General features: G+C 43.3%; 3 protein-coding genes and 7 non-coding genes across 12 annotated transcripts; 9 read left to right on the top strand and 1 right to left on the bottom strand.

Annotated features, from left to right (window-relative positions):
- Nucleotides 1-5775: 5775 nt before the first annotated feature.
- rnaseh1 (ribonuclease H1) lies at nt 5776-10994 on the bottom strand. 2 transcript variants are annotated; one of them, XM_063223478.1, is made up of 9 exons: nt 10878-10994; nt 10525-10620; nt 10320-10441; nt 9606-9860; nt 9274-9373; nt 8971-9025; nt 8078-8162; nt 7104-7228; nt 5776-6507 (listed from the first exon to the last, which is right to left on the bottom strand). In XM_063223478.1, exons 2-9 carry the CDS (start codon nt 10590-10592, stop codon nt 6421-6423), a joined length of 897 nt encoding a protein of 298 aa, XP_063079548.1. In that variant the 5' UTR covers nt 10593-10620; nt 10878-10994; the 3' UTR covers nt 5776-6420. The 2 variants fall into 2 exon arrangements, with proteins under 2 accessions (XP_063079548.1, XP_063079547.1); XM_063223477.1 differs by having other exon boundaries at nt 10525-10991.
- Nucleotides 10995-11048: 54 nt separating this feature from the next.
- On the top strand, nt 11049-19022 carry LOC134469306 (small ribosomal subunit protein eS7). 2 transcript variants are annotated; one of them, XM_063223481.1, is made up of 7 exons: nt 11049-11138; nt 11853-11936; nt 12037-12108; nt 12939-13082; nt 16606-16670; nt 17054-17204; nt 18906-19022. In XM_063223481.1, the coding sequence occupies exons 2-7, from the start codon at nt 11862-11864 to the stop codon at nt 18981-18983; spliced, it is 585 nt and encodes a 194-aa protein (XP_063079551.1). In that variant the 5' UTR covers nt 11049-11138; nt 11853-11861; the 3' UTR covers nt 18984-19022. The 2 variants fall into 2 exon arrangements, with proteins under 2 accessions (XP_063079551.1, XP_063079552.1); XM_063223482.1 differs by having other exon boundaries at nt 11132-11433.
- On the top strand, nt 12624-12846 carry LOC134469547 (small nucleolar RNA SNORA73 family). The gene has a single exon (XR_010039015.1). It is a non-coding gene; the product is annotated as a small nucleolar RNA SNORA73 family (small nucleolar RNA).
- Nucleotides 16306-16526, top strand: LOC134469543 (small nucleolar RNA SNORA73 family). Its single transcript, XR_010039012.1, has one exon. It is a non-coding gene; the product is annotated as a small nucleolar RNA SNORA73 family (small nucleolar RNA).
- On the top strand, nt 16739-16961 carry LOC134469550 (small nucleolar RNA SNORA73 family). The gene has a single exon (XR_010039018.1). It is a non-coding gene; the product is annotated as a small nucleolar RNA SNORA73 family (small nucleolar RNA).
- LOC134469545 (small nucleolar RNA SNORA73 family) lies at nt 17252-17474 on the top strand. The gene has a single exon (XR_010039014.1). It is a non-coding gene; the product is annotated as a small nucleolar RNA SNORA73 family (small nucleolar RNA).
- Nucleotides 19023-19515: 493 nt separating the features above from the next.
- On the top strand, nt 19516-24684 carry LOC134469305 (small ribosomal subunit protein eS7-like). The gene is made up of 6 exons (XM_063223480.1): nt 19516-19895; nt 21434-21522; nt 21619-21690; nt 23111-23175; nt 23559-23709; nt 24573-24684. The coding sequence occupies exons 1-6, from the start codon at nt 19754-19756 to the stop codon at nt 24648-24650; spliced, it is 597 nt and encodes a 198-aa protein (XP_063079550.1). The 5' UTR covers nt 19516-19753; the 3' UTR covers nt 24651-24684.
- Nucleotides 22819-23041, top strand: LOC134469544 (small nucleolar RNA SNORA73 family). The gene has a single exon (XR_010039013.1). It is a non-coding gene; the product is annotated as a small nucleolar RNA SNORA73 family (small nucleolar RNA).
- Nucleotides 23244-23466, top strand: LOC134469549 (small nucleolar RNA SNORA73 family). Its single transcript, XR_010039017.1, has one exon. It is a non-coding gene; the product is annotated as a small nucleolar RNA SNORA73 family (small nucleolar RNA).
- Nucleotides 23751-23973, top strand: LOC134469548 (small nucleolar RNA SNORA73 family). Its single transcript, XR_010039016.1, has one exon. It is a non-coding gene; the product is annotated as a small nucleolar RNA SNORA73 family (small nucleolar RNA).
- Nucleotides 24685-26722: the final 2038 nt, after the last annotated feature.

Genomic DNA, 26722 nt, shown 5'->3' with positions numbered 1-26722 from the left:
GTCTGAGGACAAACGACCTCCTGACTGCTGCACCTGTGTGCGCATACACACACACACACACACACACACACGCACACGCACACACACGCACACACACGATCAGTTGCACACATACAGTACACACACACACACACGCGCAGACTCTTTATCACACACACTGGAACCAGTACACACTCACATACTATACTCACACAACACACCCGCATGCGCACGCACACACATGCACACCCACGCGCAGCCACCTTTAAATAAAGTGGCACTGCCTGCATACCAAGCATGCAGAAGAGGAGGAATTATTATTTGGGCCAGGAAGAAAGAGGAAGTGAATGAGAGAACAATGGCAAACCGTCATTAAAGAGAAGCAAGACGCATGAAGTTTAAGATAACAGCACAACACAGCAAAAAAAAGGAAAAATAAGTGACTTTAATGAACATACGTTCATAAGAGGTTGTATTGTAAGAGGCTGAGGTAGCGGGATAACTGAGCCCTTTGTCCTCCCTGTTTGTGAGTGTGTGTGAGTGTGTGTTTATGCACATGTGTGCATGCATAATTGAGTGTGTGTGTGTGTGTGTGTGTGTGTGTGTGTGTGTGTGTGTGTGTGTGTGTGTGTGTGTGTGTGTGTGTGTGTGTGTGTGTGTGTGTGTGTGTGTGTGTGTGTGTGTGTGTGTGTATGCTTAGCCTTAGTGTGTATTGTGAGATTGTGAGGCAGTACTTCATCCTATATCATCCTATATCACAATTGGTTATTTTATCCCCCTGTATTTTCTTGTCTTTGATCTGCCATGGTATAGGTATATCTGATATAGATGGCAGAGTGTGAATGACAGCTGCTGACACTTAAACAATGATTAAAAGTCCACCAGGGTGACGCGAGTATAACTACGAACCAACTCCTACTCCATCTTTAAAAATAGCTGCTGAGCAACACACTGTAGCAGAACGTCTATTATTACACACAAAGAAACCGAAGCAAACACTGAACTAACATGCACAGACCTGAAAAACACCAACAGGCGACTAAATAAAAAAAACCCTACGTTGTTCTTGCAGAAGAAAATAAAATAAGTAATTATTCTTTTATTTCTGCGGTTGAAATGTACTTGATGAAACGATTTTTCAAAGTTGACCAGAAAAACTTTTTAACAACTCCAACTTAAAGTGAAATGCTTATGAAAGACCGTTTTGGCCAGTTAATCAAACGGGGCTTTGGGCTTTTCATGGGGAGTAACTCTGAAGTCCGCCGCTCTACTGTCTGCACACAGTAGATAGTTCTACAAGGAGTCTGTGTCTGTCTAGAGTCTAGACGGCAGAGCAAGCGAGTGAGCTCCTATACCCTGGTTCACCTTGAGCGGGAAGCCTGGCAGAAGGACACAATGATGGCTGCTGCTTCTGCTGCTAATACTCATGGGATTACAGGGGCTCCTGCTCACTACACCTTTGGCACCTGCGGGCCGCGGTGGCAGACAGGGCACATGCAGAGAGAGAGAGAGAGAGAGAGAGAGAGAGAGAGAGAGAGAGAGAGAGAGAGAGAGAGAGAGAGAGAGAGAACTGTGAAGAAGGAGTGCAAGGAGATAGATATCGTACAGACTAACTGGAAAATTCAGCAAAAGTGAGACAGAACAAAGTTTCTGAGAGAGAGAGAGAGAGAGAGAGAGAGAGAGAGAGAGAGAGAGAGAGAGAGAGAGAGAGAGAGAGATAGAGAGAGAGAGAGAGAGAGAGAATTTTGTCATTCATCAGCTTACGTGTATGTCACAGGAACTTAGCTGACAGAATGTAAGGTTTTTCAGTGTTGTGTGAAATTATAGGGTTCTGCCATAGGTATAATTATCCTTATTCATCGTGACGTTTTTTGAAGCGAAGCAGGTACAGTATGCATTTACCATATAAGCGGCTAAAGGCTACTGAAAAGTTCTGGTTGAACTGAAAAGTACATTCAAAGCTGCCTGACGTCATGTGAAGAGGGCCCTTTGACACAGAGCCTGCCACAGAGCACTGCAGGACATAGTACTGTAGTAAAGTAGGCCACTTATGTAGTGCTCTTTGAGTGCATTCCAATATGTGACCTTGTTTTGCTGATACCCCGCCTCCATGGAGAAAACAATTAAGTTTCTCCGCTGTCAGCCTAGCCTAAACAATTTTTGGGGGACTATTCTTCATTTACCATCCTGTTTGAAAATGAGAAAATGACTTAACAATTGAGCATTTGCGAGATATTGAAATATAATGCTGTTGTCAGTGATGTCATCATGACGTATTACTTCCTGGTAGGAGGCCACAGGCGCAAGTGGAGGATGCAAGGTCGCATATTGGAACGCACCCTTTGGGATTCTGGTTCCAGGAAGTGTCTCGGCATGACCTTTGACCCCACCCCCAGCAACGTAACATATGATGGACCAGCAACAAAAAAAACATGTCCATGGAAGGCCACTATGGAGAAGGATTACAAGAAGCTGCTTGATGCATGATGAGGCTGGCAATATACTGTACGTTGTAGATCAAATTGGCAATTAAAGTGAAGAAGTTAAAATCAAAGGATACAACTGATAAGAAGCCAAAGTATGATATCAACATCTAACCAAGTAAGTCCAATCATGTCATTTTGTGGTGGATTTCACGCGTAGGCCTATTTATTACCCTTTCTTCTATTAATCAGTTCCTCTCATTTCAATAGAAGGATGTTTTTGGGCTGACTAAAGCCACGATAAGCCTCCACACTTTTTACTCATGGGCTGACACTGGTGTTCACATGTGTACCTGTGTAGCCTTACCTGCCTGGTCCTGTTTCATCAATGTTGTTAACCCATTGTCTCCTGACTCTCCACTATAACCTTACCCTATCATCTCCATCCTCCTCTGTTCCTCTTCCTCCTTTGCTCCTTAACTCATCTCTTCTTGTACACCACCATGTGTTCAAACAAACACATCTGGCTGGCTGGCTGGCTCGTCAGAAGTACACAACAGACATGACAAAATGCACATGCAGCCAACAAACAAACCGCTTTTCACGATATTTTTCCGGCAATAGCAGACAAAACCCAATCAGTGTGACGCGCTTCACACATCAAAGCGGCCGCCGAGTTCTGATGGCAGCAGGCAGTCGACAATGCCCCGGCTTTAGAGACAGCTGTCACCGAGACGAGACAAGACGCTGAGACGACAATGCTTTTGCACCATCAGGGCGTCTGATTGGCTGATTAGGGTGACTTCTCTAGCCTGGGTTTCTTGCGATTGATCTTGCCGAACACACAAAGGGCTTTGTCTCTCCCGTTCTCTATTTCTCATTCTTTCATTCCCTCTCTCTCTCTCTCAGTCTGTGTGTGTCTGTTGGACTCATTAGAGAAGAACTCCCACCGCTGCCTCCCTCGCGATCTGACACACTGGCGTCAGCTGCTGACACTTCTGAGCGGAGCGGGGCGGCTGAAGCAGCTGTTGCCGTAACGATGCCGTAGCTAGCTAGCGTCTCATCCCTTTCATCTGGAGCATGTGATTAGCGTGCGTGCTGCTATCTGCTGCTCCCAGGATATGGCTTCTGCCTCCACAGGGAACTACAGTCCCTTATACTACAATGCATGCACACACAGATTTGCTTTCCTCTGCAATTTAAGGGATAGTATGTTACACTTTGATGCTATTTAGCAGAAAAGAAATAAAGACCAATGTTATGAGATCATCACCACACATAGGCTGTATCTCAAATTCAAGGATCCTTGCCTTGGTAGGACGTGAAACGCCCAGTGATTGGATACTCTTTGGTGAACTCCGCGGAGTATCCAATCACTGGGCATTTGGACGTCCGTTCAAGGCGAAGGATCCTTGACTTTGAGATAAAGCCATAGACACTGAGGCTGGGCGGGGTCAGGTAATTATTCTCTTGCTCTTTTCTACAGTTGGTGTCAGAAGTGGGATGGCTTACCACAAGGCCTTCAAAGGTATAGGCAACCTACTCTGTGAACTGCATCACTGATCACAAGGTGAAGTTGATGCTGGTGCAAGGGACCCCAGTGATGGCTAAAACCTGAATACACGACGCACCCTGTGAGAAGAGGGAGACATGGTAGGTAATGAGTGCATGACTGTGTGATTAAGGAGCGCATGGTTGGTCGTCCAGAAGGTGGGCCGATGAAGTCAAGGGGTGCATTCCAATATGCAACCTTGCATCCTCCACTTGTGCTCGTGGCCTCGTACCAGGAAGTATATGTCATGATGACATCACTGACACCAGCATTTCATTTTAATATCTCGCAAAAGCCCAATTGTAAAGTCATTTTCTCATTTGCAAACTGGATGGTGAATGAAGAATAGTCCCCCAAAAATTGTTTTGGCTAGGCTGACAGCGGGGAAACTTTATTGTTTTCTCCACGGAGGTGGGGCCAGAAGGCGGGGCGAGGCCACAAGCACAAGTGGAGGACGCAAGGTAGCATATTGGAATGCAGTCAAGGTGCTCATTAAACGTTTGGCACTTTTGACACTTTCTTAACAAAATGAGGACTCTAGGCTCTTCTACTAGATGAGTTACCTCGTAATTTAACCTGGTTTACGCCTGAACCAGCTTAGTATAGGCCTCCAGGAGGTATACTAAAAACATGGTGAAGTGATAAACCAGGCTTAGTTAACCTACATGAGATGGTAAACCTGCTAATAGATATACCTGGAGGCATCGTCTAGTTAAGAAAATGAGGACTCCAGGCTCTTCTATTAGATGATTTACCTCAACCTGAAGATTAACGTAACTTAGTTTACTGCTGAACCAGCTTTGTAGTATATACCCGCTGGGGTTCTGGGACTGTTGGTTTTACTCCTCACTTTTGTTGTTTGATACAGCTCAATTTCATTTTACAGCATTGTTTTAGTCATTGATACAGTGAACATCACTAAAGAAAGACAGTTATGGAAGCCTTTGAAACGTGAGCTCAGTCCATGTTTCTGTTAAGTCTATGGTACACTATTGTGGTGAAGCGGAGAGCAAGGACACCCCACCTTGGTTTCAGCAGAGATAACATTGATTTATCCGGCTTTACAGGAAAACGCCTTTCAGGAAGAGCCCTCAGTCTGTACTGGTCCTTTACACAGAAACGTGTCATACTACACCATCTAGTGTTTGTTCAGGATAGTGCAGATAAATTACAGGTGGGTCCACTCTAGAGTCTACTCCAGTGTTTCCCAACCAGGGGTACGTGTACCACTAGGGGTACGCGAGCACACTGCAGGGGGTACTTGGAAAAGTGTTATTATTATAACAAATGTATGGAGCAGTCACATCAGGACAGAGAAAATGATATAGAAAATGAATTAGGGGGTACTCATGGCACAACTAAGAGGCTTAGGGGGTACGCAAGACAAAACATTTGGGAAACACTGGTCTACTGAGTGGGGAAACCATGTGCAGATTTTCTAATTGATCAGATTGCCGGGGAAGCAACAATTTTGGTTACATTAATTAGAGTATTTGGAGAATTTCGGTGCATCTAGAATTAAAGATTAGTATGGGCCTGACCAGATGTAGAATATTCATTTCAGCTAACTCTGGAACATTTATATTCTGTATTTATTTATAAATAAAAACTGCATTCCTACATTAATCATCTGATCTGTTTAGAGACATACCGAATGAACACTTAGCAGTATAAGTATGCTTTTGTGTTTTCAGCGAAGATCAGGGGATTGATGCCCTTTTTTGTGTCAGTCCTGAACCCATGAAGTAAGTCTTACGTAGACTTTATGTAGGATCACCTTCTTGCTTCATCCATGCATCATTAAAGATAAGCATTACCATGTCACCAAATAAGAGCTTTATTAACAGTCAAAAACCTCAACATTTTACATGTAATGTTCATTTAATTCTAGGACATAAACATGGAAAAACAAACTTAAAAGCAGCTTTTGGATTACATATAAAAACACAGACTTGCAATACACCAAAGGCGGTATTGCCTGTTAGAGCCACAGCAAAGCACTGTCACCCCAGAATATGCTTGATATGAATACAGCCGACACAAACTAGCATCTCCTTTTGTCACTTTGTCCAACAATCCATCCTGTCTGCTTTAAAACAAGCAGTAAACTGAATCCCATCCACAGACCAGAAGGCAATGGCTAAGCCTGACTAGGTACATTCAGAGTAAACGTGAACTTTCTAATAGAATCATCCTTTGTCATGGTTCACCTATGGGGAATAAGTCATGCACCTCTTCTAGTCGCTTTACCATGTACTCTGATACAGACCTCACCACTAAGTACAGCCCTCAGATCCCTTTGGAACGGAATTGGCACTGAAATTTGGGAACGGCGCAAAACCAAGTCATCAATAACACATTCCTGCCCCAATTACCCTCTTTCTTTAGACCAAGGTGCACATCTGAAACATGGGAAGGTGGGTGTGCGTAAGGGGAAGGTGGTGTAGTAGGGTCTTAAAACATGGGCTAGTCCTGAGATTTGGCAGCCCCCAGTCTCGATAGTCTGTCAGCCTCCTCGTTTCCCGCAAAGCCTGCGTGACCCGGGATGTGTTGCTGAAGGATGAAGAAATGGGAGTTTAATAAATATGCAAGTCTTTTTTTAGTGAAGCACAACGGCAAAAGCAACCTAACTGCTGCTTAGGAATTATGAAAAAACTAGCCAATCATCAACTTGAACCAATTCATGTGTGAAGTACTGTAGAAGGAACTGGTACAAGCTGTGTGAAGCACTACAAGGTTTAGCCTCACTGTTACATCACATGAATATGGAACAACGTCACCACATCTGTATGCATGATACTGCTTCAACTTATGAATGTATGCATGTCAACACATCTGTTTATGTATAATGCTGCTGCAACACATGAGGGTATGTATGCATGTCATCACTAGCCTGATTATCATCGACTTTCAAATCTCTTCGAGACTAGTATAGATAGTATAGATAGGTTTCCCGTTTACAAACATTCACGATGTGAGGAGGGGGTGAGTGCAACCAAGTGAAGTGAATGCATTTTCAAGTGACAGTTGCGCACACAGACAGTAACTGTTTACAAACTGGAAACCTGTAGATAAGAAACCAGTAGAGTAAGATAAACAGACCTAAAAAATATATTGCACCTTAGAGAAACCTCTGTCAGGACACCTACCCAAACCACTTCCACCTCCTGGTTCAATGCATCCAGACGCTGGAAGTCTTCCTTGTTGATGACTGTGCCACCGCCCTTCAGTCTCCAGCCATTGACCTTCCATTTACTCACCCAACTGTTCACCCCTAGGGGATATAAATCACAGACACAGTCACTAATAGTGCCAAAATTGCATTCTACGCACTTGACTCTCTCCTCTCCGTATAGGCTGTCAAGCAGCAATGTCATTGCGTATTCCACTTCATCACGCAGCATCTGTGTACATGACAAAACAATATCCTTGTCCACTAACCATAGAAATGCTTTCACACACCTCAAATTGAATGTGTGCGTTGGATGTATGCGATGCTTCAAAAGTAGTAGACAAAAATCCTGCACAATGTCAATTAGACTTGTAGTTTAATTGCTCACAGCGTAAGGGATGGTGCATGGGGAAAAAAACGCACTCCCAGATCAGTTTCTTGCAGTTTTAATACTGGGTTAGCATGGCAGACAGACGTTTCGGCCTAAGCCTTCTTCAGCGTCTTTACTTAGGCTTAGGCCGAAACGTCTGTCTGTCTGCCATGCTAACCCAGTATTAAAACTGCAAGAAACTGATCCGGGAGTGCGGCTTTTTTACCATACATGAACTTTGCTGTTTGCTCGCACCCAAAGACCTTGTAAGAAACTTTTCGGAGTTGAGCGCACTTTCTCTACTAAAAATGGTGCATGGGAAAAGGTGCGTCTTTTCTCTCGTCAGATCAGCGAGCAATACTTCATTGTTTGTAGCTTTTACTAACAAGCGTGTTGGAAATGGGCCAAATGAAAAATGATTTGTTTTATTTAGTGATCATTTCTAGATCACTGAATGCATCTAGAGAATCTTTTCCATGATGCTTCAGACAGGGCATTGCACGGTTAACATCTGCACTTTAACTGGCACAGTGAGGAAAAAGCACAAGCAAAGTTAAAAGCACTCGTGGGGGGTATCGTACCGTTGATGGTGAACTTGCTGTCAGTGTAGAGCACTAGCTTCTTGATCTTCATTTCTTTAGCCTGCTCCAGAGCTTTACAGGCAGCCTGCGGAAAACAAAATAAAGAATATACAGTATCTACATGTTGTTGCAGACTCTGCAGTTTCTTGGCACTTAAAATATACAGAATTCATGTTTAATATTCATGTCCACATCTCGTTTTAGCGACTGCCCAGTGACTTGTAACTACAAGTGGGAGCCTGCCATGGTCTCACTTGCTATACAATTTCTTTCCCTCAAGATGGCTCAGTGCCCAAGAGGTTGCTGACTCTGCAAGGCCGTCACAATAGCTGCCTCTTGGTTAGTTTGTTGGCTCTCTCGGAATTTCACAATGTATTCATAATCAAAACGGATGTCTGTCTGTGTTATATTGAAACGTTACATTAAAATACGATACTCTTCACAATTATAGCAACAGTGGTGAGCCTGTGTGGTTTATGGTATGATCCTCTTAAAGAAGCACTAGATAACACTTTCTAGTTAATCAATTCCCTTAACAGGAATGAGTCAGAATGCCTCCGCTGCCTATGGGTAGGACACACTTAGAAAAAGAACTTGCTGCAGTCTCACTTTTCGAGCAGTGTCATGTAGTATTCAACTAATCAAAATGCAATACCTATACGGTGGCTTGTTCATTTAGTATGAATCTGTGCTGGGTGGAAAGGGTTATGGGAAAGGTGTAAAAGTCTGTCACAAATACACTTCACATTACACAAATGTCTATGAGGATTTACAGGAGGACGCTGGAGGGGGGGCATCTCTAATAGGTACACTGCTGACCTAAGCTAAGCTAATGACATGCAAGGTGTGAATTAATGCACAAACAGGACAACAAAATAAAAAAACAAACAAACCACTATTTCAGCTCTCTGGTTGGTCTGCCTTCCATGCAGCTTCTCAGCAACATTCCTGCAATTTAAAACAAATATTTCATGAAAACAAAACAGCTCCAATGTCACAGCAGCACACAACAAATGAATGATACTTTTGGTCTCAAAGCAAGTTGTAAACTTGGAATTTCAAAATGATAGTAAGATTCATGTTGTTGTAGCTACTATGTGGATGGGCCGAGTTGAATGTGTCCTTACTGTAGAAACACAACACAGAGACTTTGGGTAAAAAAAACATATAGCAACTTATGCGTGATGAGCACTCACAAAGGATGATTGGGACCCCAGTACACCCCAATTCCAGCACGAGCTCCAGTCTTCCCATTTCCTTCACAACAGCCGTCCGTGTACACTACAACTGCATCCCCTGCAAAAACACACAGAATCAATTGCCGGTACACAGAAATAAGCAAAAGAGGAAAATAAGCTCCAACTCCACATCAACGAAACACTGCTGCAAATGGACTATGTACATCACAAGATTCTATGGGAAATTAAATGGAAAAGTAATAAACTGTAATATGCCATGTCATTTCTCAAACAAGACATGGCAGAATGAGACTGAGCTTGTGCCATAGTACTGCTTCATTGTGCCATACCCATGTAGGTGAAGTTACTCTGTTCGGCAGGTGTTTTGCTGCCATCGTTTGGCGGCTTGTCTTCTGGGGGCTTGTCTTCTGAAGGCTTCATCCTTTTGGAAGCATGTCCGTCCACTTCGTCCTCCAGTGCCTCTTCCTCATCGCTCACTCCCTTCTCTTTGAGCCTCTTGAAGCCTCTCAGCACAGCTGCCTGATTGGCCTCATAGCTCGGAGCCCTCTTTGGTAGTTCAATGTCCACGCTGCTGGGCTCTGCCGCTATTTACATGAGTGCAAATGAAGAGTTTATTTGCAAAACGGTGCATCTCCTTTTTATAGAATGTGGGGACATGTGTGTACATTTTTGTACCGTACTGAGCGTTCCATTGCATTGCAACCGCACTGCATTTTATTTAGGTTGAAAAAGTATGTTCTCAAAATATTTTAATGGCAAGACCTCTGAACAGTCATTTTCAATAATAAAATTCAAAAGTCAAAAAAGGTGGATAGGCCTACACCGTTTTGCAAATAAACTCTTCAAATAATGAAATGTTTTTGACAGTGATGTTGTAAAAACAGCATTGGGTTAACATTTTAAAAGGCAGTAGGCCTATCACAACACTTTTTCACAACAAGCAAAGATTTGTTGAGGGCTTAGTTCAATTCCACATGGCATGGCTTCAGAAGAGGTTTAGGCAGACGATCTACTACTGAGACTTTTATATGACCGTTGTATACCTTCTGTAGTTGATGAACATTTCGTTGATTGACTTCTCACAAACTCCCAGGCATCTTTTTCCAAGGCAAACTTCTTGTAGCTTGCATATGGGAACTTGTCCACCTGACTCTTGCATTCGTCCCTGCAAATTTAGGCAGGGGTCTTTTGTAAGGTTGGGATACCACAAAGGTTAATTCTCCAGAAAGTATATAGAGGATAACTCACCAAGTGCTGTAAACACCGGGTTGAAAGCCTTTCCTCACCGCGTAGAAAAATGCACCTTTCTTGCCCATGTCCTCATCTGCACCACTGCTGAAGACCCTACGTAATATGCGAAAACCCAATCTAGGTAATCTCCACATTAATGTGTGTAGAGCCCACCTACACTGGCATCATTGCAAAAGGTCCTTGTTATACAAATAAGGGAAAATGTTTAATTGAAATACAGTCGTATGTTAACTGTTTTCATATTTACTAGGAGAGATTTTAACAGGAGAGGTTAAACTTCCAGTCTACCAACCTACCTATACGAATTGTATCTTACTAAATATAACTTCACAACCACTAGCACAACTTACTGTAATTGCTGCGTCCAGTGGCATAATGTAATACGATTTATAACGTTAAATAAAACACCCTTCTGAACATCTTCAGCCTGTCATTCAGTTTGTTTCCTGTATTTACATAAAAAACAAGTGTAACCCCCCAAGTAGTTTGCCCTCTAGCGGCTGGAGTTTTCGCCGACACGTGTTTTCTATCTACCCATAATGCTCCAGCCGACGCGCTTTTACGCAGCTCTCGCGAGATGACGTTCTCTTCCCAGGCCGTCGTTGAATGAGGTAGGTTAGGTGAATGTGACCAGTGTGGAAGAAATCTGTATAAAATGGATTTTTAAAGCATTATACATTGCGTTTTGGTGGAACTATGCTTTAATACAACATAGATGCGTTTGATTTTTCGATTGTTGTAACTGGATGGCAATTCCAGCACTTTAAGTGGCAAGACAGACCGGGGTTGCTTACTTCACGTCCGAGGAGGAGTAGGCAGACTGCAAATTGCGTGGCGAAGGCCCGTGTGCTTTACAAGGCTAATACGGAGCCTACTCAGCTGTTTGCCGCTTATTTTGTTGGGCCGGTAATACGTTTAAGACCTTACAGTTGTGTTGGGAATATCTTGCCGGCTATCACAGGCAAATGTCATATCACAGCCCCGTTTATCATGGCTAGGCTAACTTGACTCGCTTTCTTGCTAACTATTTAGCCATGTTATGTGCACGACCGAAGAGCTAAGTGAAACTCATGGCACAATGCACATGGGGAGAAAAGAAACAAGGACTACGTACCGACTGGCCAGACATGTACTTGTATTAAGCCCTTGGTGTGTGCCATGTCAGATGCAATCAGGAAGTGACTGGCAGCTTTGTTAGCTTGTGAACCATGTCATTTACCTGTGTCAAAATGTACGAACACACCTTGCCGACAATGCTAACTAAATAGCAGACTAAGCCTTCATTAACGACGCACATGTGTCTCTTCCTCTCTTCTTTCTTCCAGACATAGGCCATGTTCAGTTCTAGCGCGAAAATCGTGAAGCCGAATGGCGAAAAGCCAGACGAGTTCGAGTCTGGCATTTCCCAGGTAAGGCACAAGACCACATTACATTACTTGTATGGAGTGTTGTGATTTACCGTGTATCCTTCCGACAGTGTGTAAACATCCCTTGTGTGTGTCCCCTCAGGCTCTGCTGGAGCTGGAGATGAACTCGGACCTCAAGGCCCAGCTGCGGGAGCTGAACATCACTGCTGCAAAGGTAAGTTGTTTCTTCCAACGCAGATGCACAGCATGGTTTCACTAGCATTTTACTGTGAAGGCGCCCACCTTGACCTCAGACGTCAGCTACCTTGACTAGGTGTTCTGAAAATGTGTTATGTTGTGGATGAAATTTGGTAGCAAGTTCCTGGCTAAGTTGATTCACCAAAATGTGTACTTCGTGGGTTTCATGTCATAATTTTCATGAAATGGACAGCATAACCTTTCCGGTGATCATGGCCACATGTCTGATACTAGTAAGTCCCTACCACCTTGACTCGTAATGAAAATTATTTAGTAAACGATGCAAGCAGGTGTTGATGGCTGAAATGAAATGTAACAGACATGTGTAACATTTTATTGTAGATGCTCGTATTAAACTCCAGACTTAAAAGAATAATATTTCAATCATGTAACTTGTGTTGCCACACTGCTGGCTGTTGCCAATGCCACACTGCTGTTTGTTTACACTGGCTGTAATATTTGGATGAAGCATCAAGACGTTGTTGTGTGTTACCGACGTGGATACCCTGTGAGTTGCTCTCATATGGCTCTGTCCGTGTGGCGTATGGGAGCGTAGCACATAAGTGCCATGACGTACATTCCCGTTCCACGACGTTGGAGAGCAAGTCAGTCCCCGACTCTTTTGGGTTGGTGAGGGCGACGTACTGTATATTCCTACATCTTTCCAGAGCCCTCTGGGCAGTTACTGGGGAGGTAAACCATGCAGTGCACAAACCTTGTTCAAAGTTCTACTTGTCACTTAGAAGTGTGCAATGAGTTTGTAGTGTCTATTGGGTGCTCCATCAATATTGTTCTCTTGTGTTACAGGAAATCGAAGTGAGTGGCGCCAGGAAAGCCATCATCATCTTCGTGCCTGTTCCCCAGCTGAAGTCCTTCCAGAAGATCCAGGTGCGGCTCGTGCGTGAGCTGGAAAAGAAGTTCAGTGGCAAGCACGTGGTCTTCATCGCTCAGGTGAGTGAGGCTGTGGGCTTTCCTCCTCCCGTCCGGAGGTCCCCTCCATCATGGGTGGGGAACCTATGAGGCAATGTTATCCGGCCCCCGATATCATTTTAATTTTGTGCTGTTTCACAAGATGTAGCCTGTTTTGGAAAGCAATCTTGGAAATTATATTTGCAATACAATTAATTATATTTTCAGAGGACTTGGTGAAGGTCGGGTCTGTCGTAAAGGTGCCTGCCTTCAATATAGACCTAAAGTGCAGGGAGAAATTCTGGTTTGTGTTCATAGTACAACCCTTGGAGAAGATAAAATCTGAAGTTGCACCTCGAATGAAAAAGGGTGTCCCACCCCCTGGCCTAGGTAGTGCCATCTTTGTTCTGAAATTGAATCCGTTATCTGATCTGTTTATGGGTCAACTTTTAACCCTTTTACTGCCGTCGTCGCAAAATTGCGACAGGCCGCGGTATTGAATTAGATGGGCTGTCAAGTCGAATAGAGTGTAAAATATTGTCAATACTCCTTTCCACTGGGTGGCAGACATGTGGTACTTCAATCCTTTCTAAGAATTTCGACCCCTCTTAGTGCATTTTTTTCGAGTAATTTCCATCTGAAAACCCAGACGCGGAAGTTGCGTTGCAAGTCACTATTTCAAAACAAAGGAGGATCGGCGTTGTGAGATTGTGCACATAATTTCCTCTAATTCAAGCCCAAATACATTCCAAATGCAAGTTGTCTTGGTGGTTTATGTTTAGTGACATTATATTTTCCCACAAGTTGATTGTTTATGTGTAGACATTTATAATATGGCCTCAGGCAATGCGTCTCCTATTGCTAGCTTAGCCGTGGCTACAGAGAAGAACAGCCAATTCGAATAGGCAGTGAAATAGATCCCCTTGCCAAACACAGGGAAACATGGCGTCAGTTTTACATACATAAACAGTTTTACAAACATAAATGATCCTAACCACAACTCAATGGAAAGTTTCGGGATTGAGAGAAGTGGTTTGTTTGGAGACTTCATTACGTAAGGGAGTTCCCATTTGAACACACGCGACGCGAAGGCGAAGCCCTGTTCCAGGCGAGCTGAACCCATGCGACTGGTTTCATTCACTGAATAAATCTGAAGCAAGTTGGCCTGCCCCCAGACGACAACTTGTCATGATGTTTTGTGTGCAATGCAATTGCGTATTTCGCCCCTCAAGTAATTGCAGCCATTATTATAAGAAAAAAGATGTTGCTGCTGAGATTGCAACACAGACGGTCAATCGGCTGTTTGGGACCTCCCCTGTCAAACACAGAAACACGGTGTAGACCTAGGAAACATGATCCTGAACACTAACTAATGAATATTTGCGGGGTTGTGAGAATGTGTTTGCTTGGCGATTTGTAAATGGTTACGGGGGATTTCCTTAGAACATGCGAGAAGCGTTTATTGTCATCCAAAAACCCACAGGGCGATATGCGTAATTTCACTGAATAAACCTCTAAATAGGCAACCACTATTTCTATGTCGTGCGTTTTATATGCAATACAATGCCATATGTCGCCCCTAAAGTGATTGCAGTCATCATGTGTTCATCGAAATAGGCTATATTTCACTTGGTGGTGAACTTTGACGTGCGTCTTCCCCTAAGCTGGAGTAGGCGAAAAAGCTAAAACATAAAGATAACGTATGTCATTTCCCTCTATGAAAGACCGTAAGGAAAACCACTGCTACAAAAAAGAATGGATTATCCTGTTAGACGTTGTACATCCCGTAGAAATTCGATACATGGCTTGGGGAAATATCCGCGTTTTCTTTTTCTTTTCTTTTTTTACCGTTGCGCACGGCGAAATGAAGACGCATACCCTATAACACGAATATTTTAGGCTTGTTGAAAACTGGGCTGGTCGCCGTGGTTGGACTGTCTTTATTAGAGTTTGTCATGTCACTAAAGCAGCATGGAAGAGGGGGCGGAACCGGAGAGACTGGAGAGGAAAGCGCTGCGCTATGCGTGAGGAGGGATGGTGCCGCTTCTGATCGCCTTCAGATGGCCGACTTTAGGTGTTACTTATAAAGTATAGGCCTACTATAACGTGATAACGTCGGCCTAATTGGGCTGTGTGTATTTTCGATCCATGTCTGTATGCCTAACAGTAGCCTATGATACCAAAATGAATAGAAGCAGTTTATAAGTCAATAGAGCTGAGATAACAGGAGAGGTGATGCTGATTTGCTCCGCCTCTCCACCCCTTTTCCTGAAACTGATTTCACAAGGGTACACCTCATGATACAAATTAGGCCTTTTTTATGCCCATTATCTTGACACTGTGCCCATTAGTTCTGTGAAATGTAAGTGACAATCTGTAACATTCATTCACTGAGCTATGCTGATGATCATCAAGGATGATCCTATGCATACAGAGGTCACTGCCCCTGCGCCTTATCCAAATAGCCTACAGTAGCCTATATAGGTCACAGGAGTAGTAAAATAGGCTATATAGATATATATGTGTACTGAATATGTGTGCTTACCCTGTCTGAGAAAGGTTTTCACAGACTAAAAAGTCACAGGTAGATGCAAGCACTTTTGGCACTCCAGGCAACAACCTCCCGGTTATATCCGTTTCTTGCTAGTTATTATTATTACAATATTAGTTACAATATTTACTATATGTTAGGCTTAAAACTGCTTTTTTTTTACTTGACCATAATGTATGTGCACAACATGACAGTAATGGGATGCCACATATTTCTAAATAAATTCAATAATCTATTGAAAATCTATTGAAAATTATCAATATTTTCCATTACTAATTAAAAATTCAAAATGGCCGCCCCATATGACGTCATAATATGCTAATTAGGTATGCATATTTACTCCCAAAATAAACTTTGGGTCTTCCTCAACATTTTTGTAATTTACAGTTAGGCTCTATCTGTTACCACTGTCCAGCCACAGCCTGTTGAATATGTGATGCCCAAATCGAGCATTTTCACCAAAATAACATTGGCATTAAAAGGGTTAAGAGGATGCTTGTGAGGTGTGGAACGTTCAGCTCACTGGGAAAGCCATTCTGCCCAGTCCCAAGAGGTTTTTGGGGGATTTATGTGGCACAAGAACATTCCAGCCATGCATGATGCTGATCACGGCAAGAGCAGTCTGCCCATGTGTCTGCCTGTGTGTCATGGATGTGTGTAGTGAGGCTTTGGGGAATTCTATTACTCAAAAGGAGATGTAATGATTTTCATGTACCGATGTGGATACCCTGTGAGTTGCTCTCATATGGCTCTGTCCGTGTGGCGTATGGGAGCGTAGCACATTAGTGCCATGACGTATATTCCCGTTCCACGACGTCGGATAGCAAGTCAGTCCCCAACTCTTGGGTTGGTGAGGGCGGCGTCCTGTATATTCCTACATCTTTCCAGAGCCCTCTGGGCAGTTACTGGGGAGGTAAACCATGCAGTGCACAACCGTTCATCACATCAGCTGGATTTTGCTGTTTTTATAAAGGGTGTTAATGGTTTTTTTTTGTTTGTTCTTTTAAATTACAGAGGAGAATTCTGCCAAAACCCACAAGGAAAAGCCGCACGAAGAATAAGCAGAAGCGCCCAAGGAGGTGAGTCTTGGTGTGGATTGAAATTGCCTAAAATTCTATGAAGAGCTATGTATGTAGTTCTGATTCAACCAACGTGGATACCCTGTGAGTTGCTCTCATATGGCTCTGTCCGTATGGCGTATGGGAGCGTAGCACATTAGTGCCATGATGTATATTCCCGTTCCATGACGTTGGAGAGCAAGTCAGTCCCCGACTCCTTTGGGTTGGTGAGGGCGGCGTCCTGTATATTCCTACATCTTTCCAGAGCCCTCTGGGCAGTTACTGGGGAGGTAAACCATGCAGAGCACACTCAACATTCTTATCTCTGAGTTGATGCATGCTGTTTTGTAGTGCATGCCTTTTCTTCTTGATCTTGTGATTTACACCTGAGTTCTGTCCTGCAGCCGTACCCTGACCTCTGTGCACGATGCCATTCTGGAGGACCTGGTCTTCCCCAGTGAGATTGTCGGCAAGAGGATCCGTGTGAAGCTGGACGCCAGCAGGCTCATCAAGGTCCACCTCGACAAGGCACAGCAGAACAATGTTGAACACAAAGTTAGTAATCTGGTTTTCTTAATCTTGCCTTTCATAACCGCATAGCACCGATGTGGATACCCTGTGAGTTGCTCTCATATGGCTCTGTCCGTGTGGCGTATGGGAGCGTAGCACATTAGTGCCATGACGTATATTCCCGTTCCACGACATCGGAGAGCAAGTCAGTCCCCGACTCTTTTGGGTTGGTGAGGGCGGCGTCCTGTATATTCCTACATCTTTCCAGAGCCCTCTGGGCAGTTACTGGGGAGGTAAACCATGCAGTGCACAAATTACAAATGTGATTGTATGTATTGGTCTCTCTGGGGCATTTGCTGCTATAAACGGTCTGCAGTTCTGCCTATGAACAGAATGAACTTCAGGAGAGCCGTCATTGTAATGACTAGAGGGGAGATGTTTTCCACAATATACCATTGCAGAATCCACTTTGAATAGTTTTGAGCATCCATAGCAAAACAGAACTAAGGTGACATAGTACTGGAATTACGGTGGGGACTGAATGGATTTATTTGAGAATATGTACATTAAATATGGCTAGATTATAGAAGGACTGTAAATCAAAAAGCAATGTTTTTAATAAGCGCAGGTTTATCTTCTCTCCAAAGAGGTCTGGTTCATCACCCATGTTGTGACTTCTTGCCCAGGTGGCATGTTAACAGTTAATCATTACTGTGAGTACTTAACACAGTATACATAGGGCTCCATTGACTGCCAGAACTTGAGAAACTACATCAATTAAGACTCCAGTTATTCTGCCCTGGCGCTATGGGGCACCTAAGTCACGCCCTCTACTTCCTGGTTCATGGGGCAGGGGGAGTCAAAAAATAATTACTGGGCTTGAAAATTAGTGTTTTTTGACACCAATCCAAACCTTGGACCTCCACCTATGCACCACAAATCCAAAAATCACTCATTTTCAAGCCCAGTAATCATTTTTTGACTCCCTCTGCCCCATGAACCAGGAAATGGAGGGTGTGACTTAGGTGCCCCATGTCTGGCTGCCAGTAGATTTGTTTGTGCCCCTTCACTGCATGTTGGTGTAAAGATGAACAGAATGCCTGGGATTAACCAACTGCTTAGTCAAGTGTGTGAGGATCTGGTCCAAGCTCTTGTAAAGCAGATGATTCCTTAGGACCGTTGGACATGGGGCTACGTTTCACTTCAAATCGTTATTTGGATACTCTGGTGTGCAGTCTGACCATATTTGACTGTATACAGTTAATGGTGTAGTCGTGTTGGTGTGTGTGAAGATTAATGATTTGGTGGGAGATTTGCCACACAAAAAACCCTTTAAGTAACTCCAAGTAAGTCTTTGAACCCATGAAAGTATTTCCTAAATTGATACAGTGGTTCATCAACTTTTAGTAGGGTGAAGGTCTCTGAATTAAGTTGGTTGCCCTCCAGAAGTTCTGTTAGTTTGAAGTAGCGGGTGATCTTGTGGTTAAGAATTGGAGGAAATTCCATTTCCAACTTGAAAGGTGACTGAAAAGAAATGCTCAAACTGTTACTTCAACATGGTTGTAATTCCATCTGAAGGAGAATCGGAGCATAATGTATATGTCGAGAATGTGACCTTTCCTTTGACCCTGGACCCTGTTTCTCAAAACAACCGTTGGGAAATTGCTTTACAACCAAGTTGCCATACTGTGAAACTCACCCCTCTACTTCAGTTTTCTAAACAAGCTTTTGTTTTTCTTCCTCTAGGTGGAGACCTTCTCTGGCGTGTACAAGAAGCTCACAGGCAAAGATGTTGTATTTGAATTCCCTGAGTTCCAGCTGTAATGTGCAGATGACAAAATAAATTTGTTTACTGTCACATTATCATCTCGTGTTTATTTTTATCTTTTCAGTATTTTGATGCGTTTTCTGGGGGATGCTGTGGCGCATTGCGCTAATGCACTGCTCCAGAAATGGGCTACCAGGCCACGAGGACCCGGGTTTGAGTCTGGCCTGGGTCAGATACCCCATCTTACTCACGGTCTCTTAATTTGCAAAAATTATGTACGAAAAGTCAACAAATCCTGTAAAAATGCCTTTGGTTTCCCATTATTTGCTGTGGTTTTCCATTATGCTGTTTTAAGTCCTAAATGTGGGTGCTGCAAAATTTGTTTCTGTAACAACTTACTCCAATTCAGGGCGTCATTCTTGAAACAAGTAGTGTGACGGGCATAATACAGTGAGTAGGTAGCCTGGCCCTGTTGCCTGGCTGTATTAACAAACCGAGAATTCCGACCTGGGAGCCAAATCTGACCTAAACACAAACATTGTGTCAGGAATGAGTGGGTCCAGGCCAGTGGCATCTCCAATTTGTTAGTTAAGTATTTAATACTGAATTCAGCCCACGGTTTTGTTTCAGATTTGGACTTTGGCCCTTTGTGAATTTGTTTTGACAACCCTGACATTAACTATTTAAGATTGATGATTTGACAAACTTGCCAAAGTAAGATTTCTCAGGACTTCTAGTGCTTTGTTCTGGACACCAACCCAACTAACGCAATTCCAAGAGTTGCATTACACTGGAGTACCCCAGAAGAAAGAAAGGGAGGCCAAAAATGACACAGTGCTGTGCCGGACCATTGAGAAGGAGCTGCAGCAGCTCCATCAAAGCTGGGGGAGCATCGAGAAGTTGGCTGAAGACAGACCGAAGTGGAAAGACTTTGCTGCCCTATGCGCCGAATGGCCTGATGGGATTAAGTAAGTTCTGGACACCTCATGTAAAATACTTAGGGGGGGGGCCTCTTACAATTTGTTCTATTGTTGGCCCCAAAATCAATGTACGTTGCCTGGACTACAAATCCTGGCCATATAATTACTAATTATATGGCCAGGATCTGTAGTCCAGGCAACGTGCATTAATTGGAATGAAAATGTTGATTTATTTCCATAATTCCATCAATAATGTTTAACTTAAATCGATTGTACAGATGCATTGCCCACATTTTGAACTATTCCAATCATTAAATTGTATACATATTTTGGCCTTGCTCCAAAAAAAATGTGAATTGACGAATTCACATTAGAATGTTGTAATAAAATTGCCCTTTTCTTCAGGAAAAATCAAGAAATTTGAGTCACATCAAATGAGTCGTAATTTGGTACTTTGTCAATGTTCAATACTTGGTTAGGACTGTTTTTGTCTTCATCACTGCCATTATGCCAATTAAGTCAATGGCAGTGGCATTGCATGGGAACTATTGAAGCCCAGATATCCTTGATGCTTTGTCAGCTGTTTTTTGTTTGTAACTCACCACAAATGAAACCCCATTGAAGATGAATGGGGTTTTATTTCTGGTGAATTAGAATAAAATTGGCGAGTTGGCACCAAAACGTGGCATGGAAATCTACAGGGCATATTGAAGAGTGAAGTGTGGGTCACCAGATCAAACAAACAAAAACAGCTGACAGCAAAATATCAAGGATATCTGGGCTTCCATAACTGCCACGCATTGCCTCTGCCATTGACCTCAATGTTAAACGCATCATGGCAGTGATTAAGACAAAGACAGTCCTAACCAAGTAGGCTATTGAGCATTGACGTGTTCTGTAGAAAGTACCAAATTTCAACTGATTTGTGACCCGGACTTGTTTTTTTGGAGCTGGAAGGCCAAAATATGTAAAAATAAACAATTGAATGATTGTGTAGATGCATTGCCCACATTAACTTTCATGGATTGGAATAGTTTAAACATTATTGATGGAATTATGGAAATCAACTTTTTCATGATATTATAATGGCCAGGATCCGTAGGCTATATGGTACTGTGGAGATTGCCTGATTATCATCGACTGTCAAATCTCATACTGAGATGTTGGTATTGAATAATGTTGTTGATTAACGTTTCCCAAATGGCCTGATTAACCTACCTCCTTCTGCTTGCTACTGGTACAGGTGCTGGGCATAAAATTAGAATATTGTGGGAAAAGTTTATTTTTATTTCCATAATTCCGTGAATTTAAACTATTATAGATTTGTGGCCCACATTAAACTATTCCAGTAATTTATTTGTTCTTGCATAATTTTGGGCTTCCAGCTCCCAAAAAACACGATAAAATGTTTCACAAAATTAGGACATTGTGATCATTTTCTTTAGATAAAAGACATTTGGGTCACCTCAAATCAGTTGAAATTCTGTACTTTGTAAATAACAAGTCAATGTTAAATATTTGGTTAGAAATATCTTTGCCTTAATCAGGTTGTTAGGTTGTGTCTCTTCCACGCTTCTCTCTTCCAGATATGGGCCATTACATGTTCAGTTCTAGCGTGAAAATCGTGAAGCCGAATGGCGAAAAGCCAGACGGGTTTGAGTCTGGCATTTCCCAGGTAAGGCACAAGACCACATTACTTGTACTCAATGTTGTGATTTACTGAGTATCCTTCCGACAGTGTGTAAACAACCCTTGTGTGTCCCCCCCTCAGGCTCTGCTGGAGCTGGAGATGAACTCGGACCTCAAGGCCCAGCTGCGGGAGCTGAACATCACTGCTGCAAAGGTAAGTTGCTCCTTCCAACACCAATGCAAGTCAGGGTTTCCCCCAGCACTTTACTGCTTAAGGCCCATTTATACCCTACGGTAATTACGGAAACGGACGCTTTCACCCGGTTCCGGGGGTCGTTTCATCCGTCAGTTTGTCCGTTGGTCGAGTGCTTAGCAATCCGGTGACTACGGGTGAAACGGAGCAATACCAGAGGAATCCGTGGGTGGCAGTATAGTGAAAAAGACACCAATTTACAAAACTCAACGAAGAAGAGAAGTAGTTCACATCTAAAAACGATACAAATAGTAAATGAAATAACCTGTGAGTTTGTGAAAGGGTATATTTCCACTACCATGCTAGCCAAGCTGAAATCATGCCTCATTTGTTTACATTTGGGCTCGGAGGACGTTCGTTTTCCCAACAACAAACCTAAATGGCCAGCACGAAGCCTGCTGGATTTGTTTATACATCATTACACAAATCTTAAAGTTGTTTCAGTGTGTTAACTCTGTGAATCCTAGGTCTGGCTATTTTATTTTGGGCTAAATAATTTGTAAAACGAACACAAATCTGCCACAGCAACTGTCCATTCATAGCCAACCGACTCTGCCCTCTAGAGGATTTATTACGTAACATCAATTTTACGGACGGAGGTATGAATGCAACTCCGGGAGCAACGGTTGGCCCGGAAAGACGAATTTCGTCCGGTTCCGTAGGGTATAAATGGGCCTTAAGGCGCCCACCTTGTCCTCAGACGTCTGCTACCTTGACTAGTTTTCCTGATTTTTAAAAAAAAATGTTTTTTTTTTATGTTGTTGGAAGCAAGTTCCTGACTAAGTTGATTCACCAAAATATATACTTCAAGGGTTTCATGTCATAATTCTCATGAAAATGCACAGCTCTCTGGTGATCATGGTCACATGTCTGATACCAGTCATATTTGAATGAAGCTTCAAGACGATGGGCCTGTCTCAAAACCTAGTGCAGTGCACTTCCAAGTGTATCAGCCTAATTAGTCACACCCAGTGTTTGGATATTCTGTATAGTTCACCAAAGAGTGCCCAATCACTGGGCATAACTAAGTAGGGTGATACACTTGGAAGTGCACTGCACTAGGTTTTGAGAAGGGCCCGTTGTGTGTTACCGACGTGGATACCCTGTGAGTTGCTCTCATATGGCTCTGTCCGTGTGGCGTATGGGAGCGTAGCATATCAGTGCTGTGACGTACATTCCCGTTCCACGATGTTGGAGAGAAAGGCAGTCCCCGACTCTTTTGGGTTGGTGAGGGCGGCGTACTGTATATTCCTACATCTTTCCAGAGCCCTTTGGGCAGTTACTGGGGAGGTAAACCATGCAGTGCACAACCGTTCATCACATCAGCTGGATTTTGCTGTTTTTATAAAGGGTGTTATATGACTTTTTTTTTTAATTACAGGGGAGAATTCTGCCAAAACCCACAAGGAAAAGCCGCACAAAGAATAAGCAGAAGCGCCCAAGGAGGTGAGTCTTGGTGTGGATTGAAATTGCCTAAAATTCTATGAAGAGCTATGTATGTAGTTCTGATTCAACCAACGTGGATACCCTGTGAGTTGCTCTCATATGGCTCTGTCCGTATGGCGTATGGGAGCGTAGCACATTAGTGCCATGATGTATATTCCCGTTCCATGACGTTGGAGAGCAAGTCAGTCCCCGACTCCTTTGGGTTGGTGAGGGCGGCGTCCTGTATATTCCTACATCTTTCCAGAGCCCTCTGGGCAGTTACTGGGGAGGTAAACCATGCAGAGCACACTCAACATTCTTATCTCTGAGTTGATGCATGCTGTTTTGTAGTGCATGCCTTTTCTTCTTGATCTTGTGATTTACACCTGAGTTCTGTCCTGCAGCCGTACCCTGACCTCTGTGCACGATGCCATTCTGGAGGACCTGGTCTTCCCCAGTGAGATTGTCGACAAGAGGATCCGTGTGAAGCTGGACGCCAGCAGGCTCATCAAGGTCCACCTCGACAAGGCACAGCAAAACAATGTTGAACACAAAGTTAGTAATTTCTTAATCTTGCCTGTCTGTACCATATAGTACCGATGTGGATACCCTGTGAGTTGCTCTCATATGGCTCTGTCCGTGTGGCGTATGGGAGCGTAGCACATTAGTGCCATGACGTATATTCCCGTTCCACGACGTCGGAGAGCAAGTCAGTCCCCGGCTCTTTTGGGTTGGTGAGGGCGGCGTCCTGTATATTCCTACATCTTTCCAGAGCCCTCTGGGCCGTTACTGGGGAGGTAAACCATGCAGTGCACAAACCTTGTCTGTAAAGAATGTGGCCTTTTCTGTGATCTTGGACCCTGTTCCTCAAAACCACTGTGCTAACCAGGGCTTGACACTAACTTTTTCGCTTGCCTGCCATGTGGCTAGTGGTTTTCCTGAGTCACTAGCCATCCAGCTATTCTACTAGCCACAGATTAGATTTTTTTGTCTTTATTATTAGGCTGTTCATCTAACCTCAGAAGATGAGTGCACAGAGCTTTGTACATGGAAATAAATCTAACAAGTAGAAATTGAGTAACTGAGCTTTTTCTTGAACTTGGATAGAAACAATTGATACACAAGCCTTACAACGCAGTATAAATGCTATTCTGATATGTCATACCATTGAATAAGGTACCTGCCACATTGGCTAGTGGCACTGTAATTGTTACTAGCCACCGCCAAGTTTTACCAGCATTTGGCCGGGTGGCAGGTGCCAGTGTCAAGCCCTGGTGCTAACCAGTTAGAAACGTACTTGTAGAAGGTTGCCAATGGGAAATTGCTTTGCAACCAAGTTGCTTAGCAACCATACTGTCATAACTCTCCCCTGAACGTAACTATATTTTCTAAACAAGCTTTTGTTTTTCTTCCTCTAGGTGGAGACCTTCTCTGGCGTGTACAAGAAGCTCACAGGCAAAGATGTTGTATTTGAATTCCCTGAGTTCCAGCTGTAATGTGCAGCTGACGAAATAAATTTGTTTACTGTCACATTATCATCTCGTGTTTATTTTTATCTTTTCAGTATTTTGATGCCTTTTCTTGGGGTTGCTGGGGTGCATTGCGCTAATGCACTGCTCCAGAAATGGGCAAGCAGGTCACTAGTGGTGTGGATTGGCACTGCCCTCACGATCCAATTCGATCACGATTTGGGAGGTTCGATTCTATGCGATTCGATTCAATTCTACAATGCATTGCAATGCATTACATTTCTACTGAAAGCAAAGCAAATGTTTAATCAGTCATGATGAGGCAATACAAGTAGTCAGATACTAAGCAACAATTAATTGGCTGTTTTCTGTATCAGTCTTGCAATGTTTTGAAGTGCTTTTATTTAATTTAACATTAATTTGCTCCCGAAATATCCATGGAAGTAATTGAAACTTAAAAAAATTGCCGGATCGATTCTGGAACTTGCCGGATCGATTTTGCATCATTCATGCCCCGCACTGGATTGCATCGCCGAATCGATCATTGTTGACAACACTCCAGGCCACGAGGGCCCAGGTTTGAGTCCGGCCTGGGTTGTTAGCCCCATATCCCTCCCTCCGATCATTGTTGACACCACTCCAGGCCACGAGGGCCCAGGTTTGAGTGCGGCCTGGGTTGTATGCCCCATATCCCTTCCAGCAACTTCCTGTCACCCTTCACTGTCTGACTAAAATGAACCAAAAAAAGCCTGTTGATTATGTATTTGTAAATGCATGCATTGGAATATTCCTGCTAATGGCACACATGACGCCAATTCTTAAATGTGTGGACAAAGGTTTTGGGGGGGGCGCCCTGTCCCTTATACTGTTAATTTTGCAGTGTGCAAAAATGTCAACAAATTAAGAAAAATTGCCTTTGGTGTCCATTTATTGTGGTTTCCAAAGTTCTAAATGTGGGTGCCAAGGAATTCTGTTTTGTCAACTTGCACCACTTTAGGGCACCAGGTTTGTGATGGGCATTATACAGTTGAGAGTAGGAAGGGTGATCTGATAACAGGTGCTCCACACTTGCCTTATTGCCCAACTGCACTTGCATGTACGACGGGAATTACTGGATCCAGGCCAGTGTCATCTCTCAATCTCCAACAGAATATGTGTAGGTTAAATATGATGGACTAATGAGCATTAAAATTTGCCTTGAAATTCAGACTGTGACTTTGTTGCAGATTTTGAATTTGGCCCTCTGTAAATTTGAGTTTGATACACCTGACAGTAACTATTTCAGACTGGTGATATGACCAACTTGCCGAAGTAGGATCTCTTAGAACTGTGTTGTTCTGGACACCAAGTACCTTTCCTAGATTGAAAAAAAACGTCCCTAATATATTATTTTTTGGCCCCAAAATCAATTTATTTCACCTGGACTATATGTGGGAGATTGTTTTCTTTCGGCATAGGCCTACAGTTGGGCTGCTCTGACATGAGTTCTCTTAATAGAAAGTAGTTTCTTGACTTGTTGAGCGGATGCCCATATCGGGAAACTGATCTGAAGTTGTGGCTTTGACATGTCTTGGCCCAGTGGTGTAGACTGCTTTTTTATGGTGGGTATACTAATAATAATAATAATAATTGTATTTGTATAGCACTGTGTCATACAAGGCATGTAACTCAAAGTGCTTAACAAATGGGAAAAAACATTGTTAGAGATAGATTTAAAAGGAGAGGTATAGAGGAGAGGCAGAAAAAGCAGGAAGGCAGAGGAAGAAGAGATAGACAGAGAATGTAGAGTCATAAGGTCAACGTAGGTTAGGACCAGGATTCTTAGATGTGTAAGGTCCATAGTGGCTGGGCCTATCATAAGTCATAGATAGTCACACAGAGATTGGGCGCTCAGGTGCGGCCCCTGGTGGCAACAGGGGTGAGGAAAAACTCCCTTTCGCTTGATTCATAGTTTGTGAGGGGGAAAAAAAGCTCAGTGAGGTCTGAGAAAAAAAAGACCCCCTGTAGTCAGGAAGAAACCTCAGGCAGAGACCAGCGGCCACCTAGGGGAGCCCCCTGCCAGGGCTGGATTGCGAGTAGTAAGGGCGCTGCGGCGGCTG

Source organism: Engraulis encrasicolus, chromosome 18 (assembly GCF_034702125.1).
Source record: "Engraulis encrasicolus isolate BLACKSEA-1 chromosome 18, IST_EnEncr_1.0, whole genome shotgun sequence".
Lineage (NCBI taxonomy): Eukaryota > Metazoa > Chordata > Actinopteri > Clupeiformes > Engraulidae > Engraulis > Engraulis encrasicolus.
Note: the sequence above shows the minus strand (reverse complement) of the source record. Positions and strands in the feature narration are given on the sequence as shown.

Bases quoted from the DNA above. Each gene is read 5' to 3' on its own strand.
- LOC134469306 (XM_063223481.1), top strand. From the start codon at position 11,862: ATGTTCAGTTCTAGCGCGAAAATCGTGAAGCCGAATGGCGAAAAGCCA. The intron at 11,937-12,036 runs GTAAGGCACAAG...GTGTCCCCTCAG, and splicing joins TCGAGTCTGGCATTTCCCAG to GCTCTGCTGGAGCTGGAGAT. The intron at 16,671-17,053 runs GTGAGTCTTGGT...TCTGTCCTGCAG, and splicing joins AAGCAGAAGCGCCCAAGGAG to CCGTACCCTGACCTCTGTGC.
- LOC134469305 (XM_063223480.1), top strand. From the start codon at position 19,754: ATGACACAGTGCTGTGCCGGACCATTGAGAAGGAGCTGCAGCAGCTCC. The intron at 19,896-21,433 runs GTAAGTTCTGGA...TCTCTCTTCCAG, and splicing joins GAATGGCCTGATGGGATTAA to ATATGGGCCATTACATGTTC. The intron at 23,176-23,558 runs GTGAGTCTTGGT...TCTGTCCTGCAG, and splicing joins AAGCAGAAGCGCCCAAGGAG to CCGTACCCTGACCTCTGTGC.
- rnaseh1 (XM_063223477.1), bottom strand. From the start codon at position 10,661: ATGTGGAGATTACCTAGATTGGGTTTTCGCATATTACGTAGGGTCTTC. The intron at 9,374-9,605 runs GTATGGCACAAT...GTGTTTTTGCAG, and splicing joins GAGTAACTTCACCTACATGG to GGGATGCAGTTGTAGTGTAC. The intron at 7,229-8,077 runs GTACGATACCCC...TATATCCCCTAG, and splicing joins CAGCAAGTTCACCATCAACG to GGGTGAACAGTTGGGTGAGT.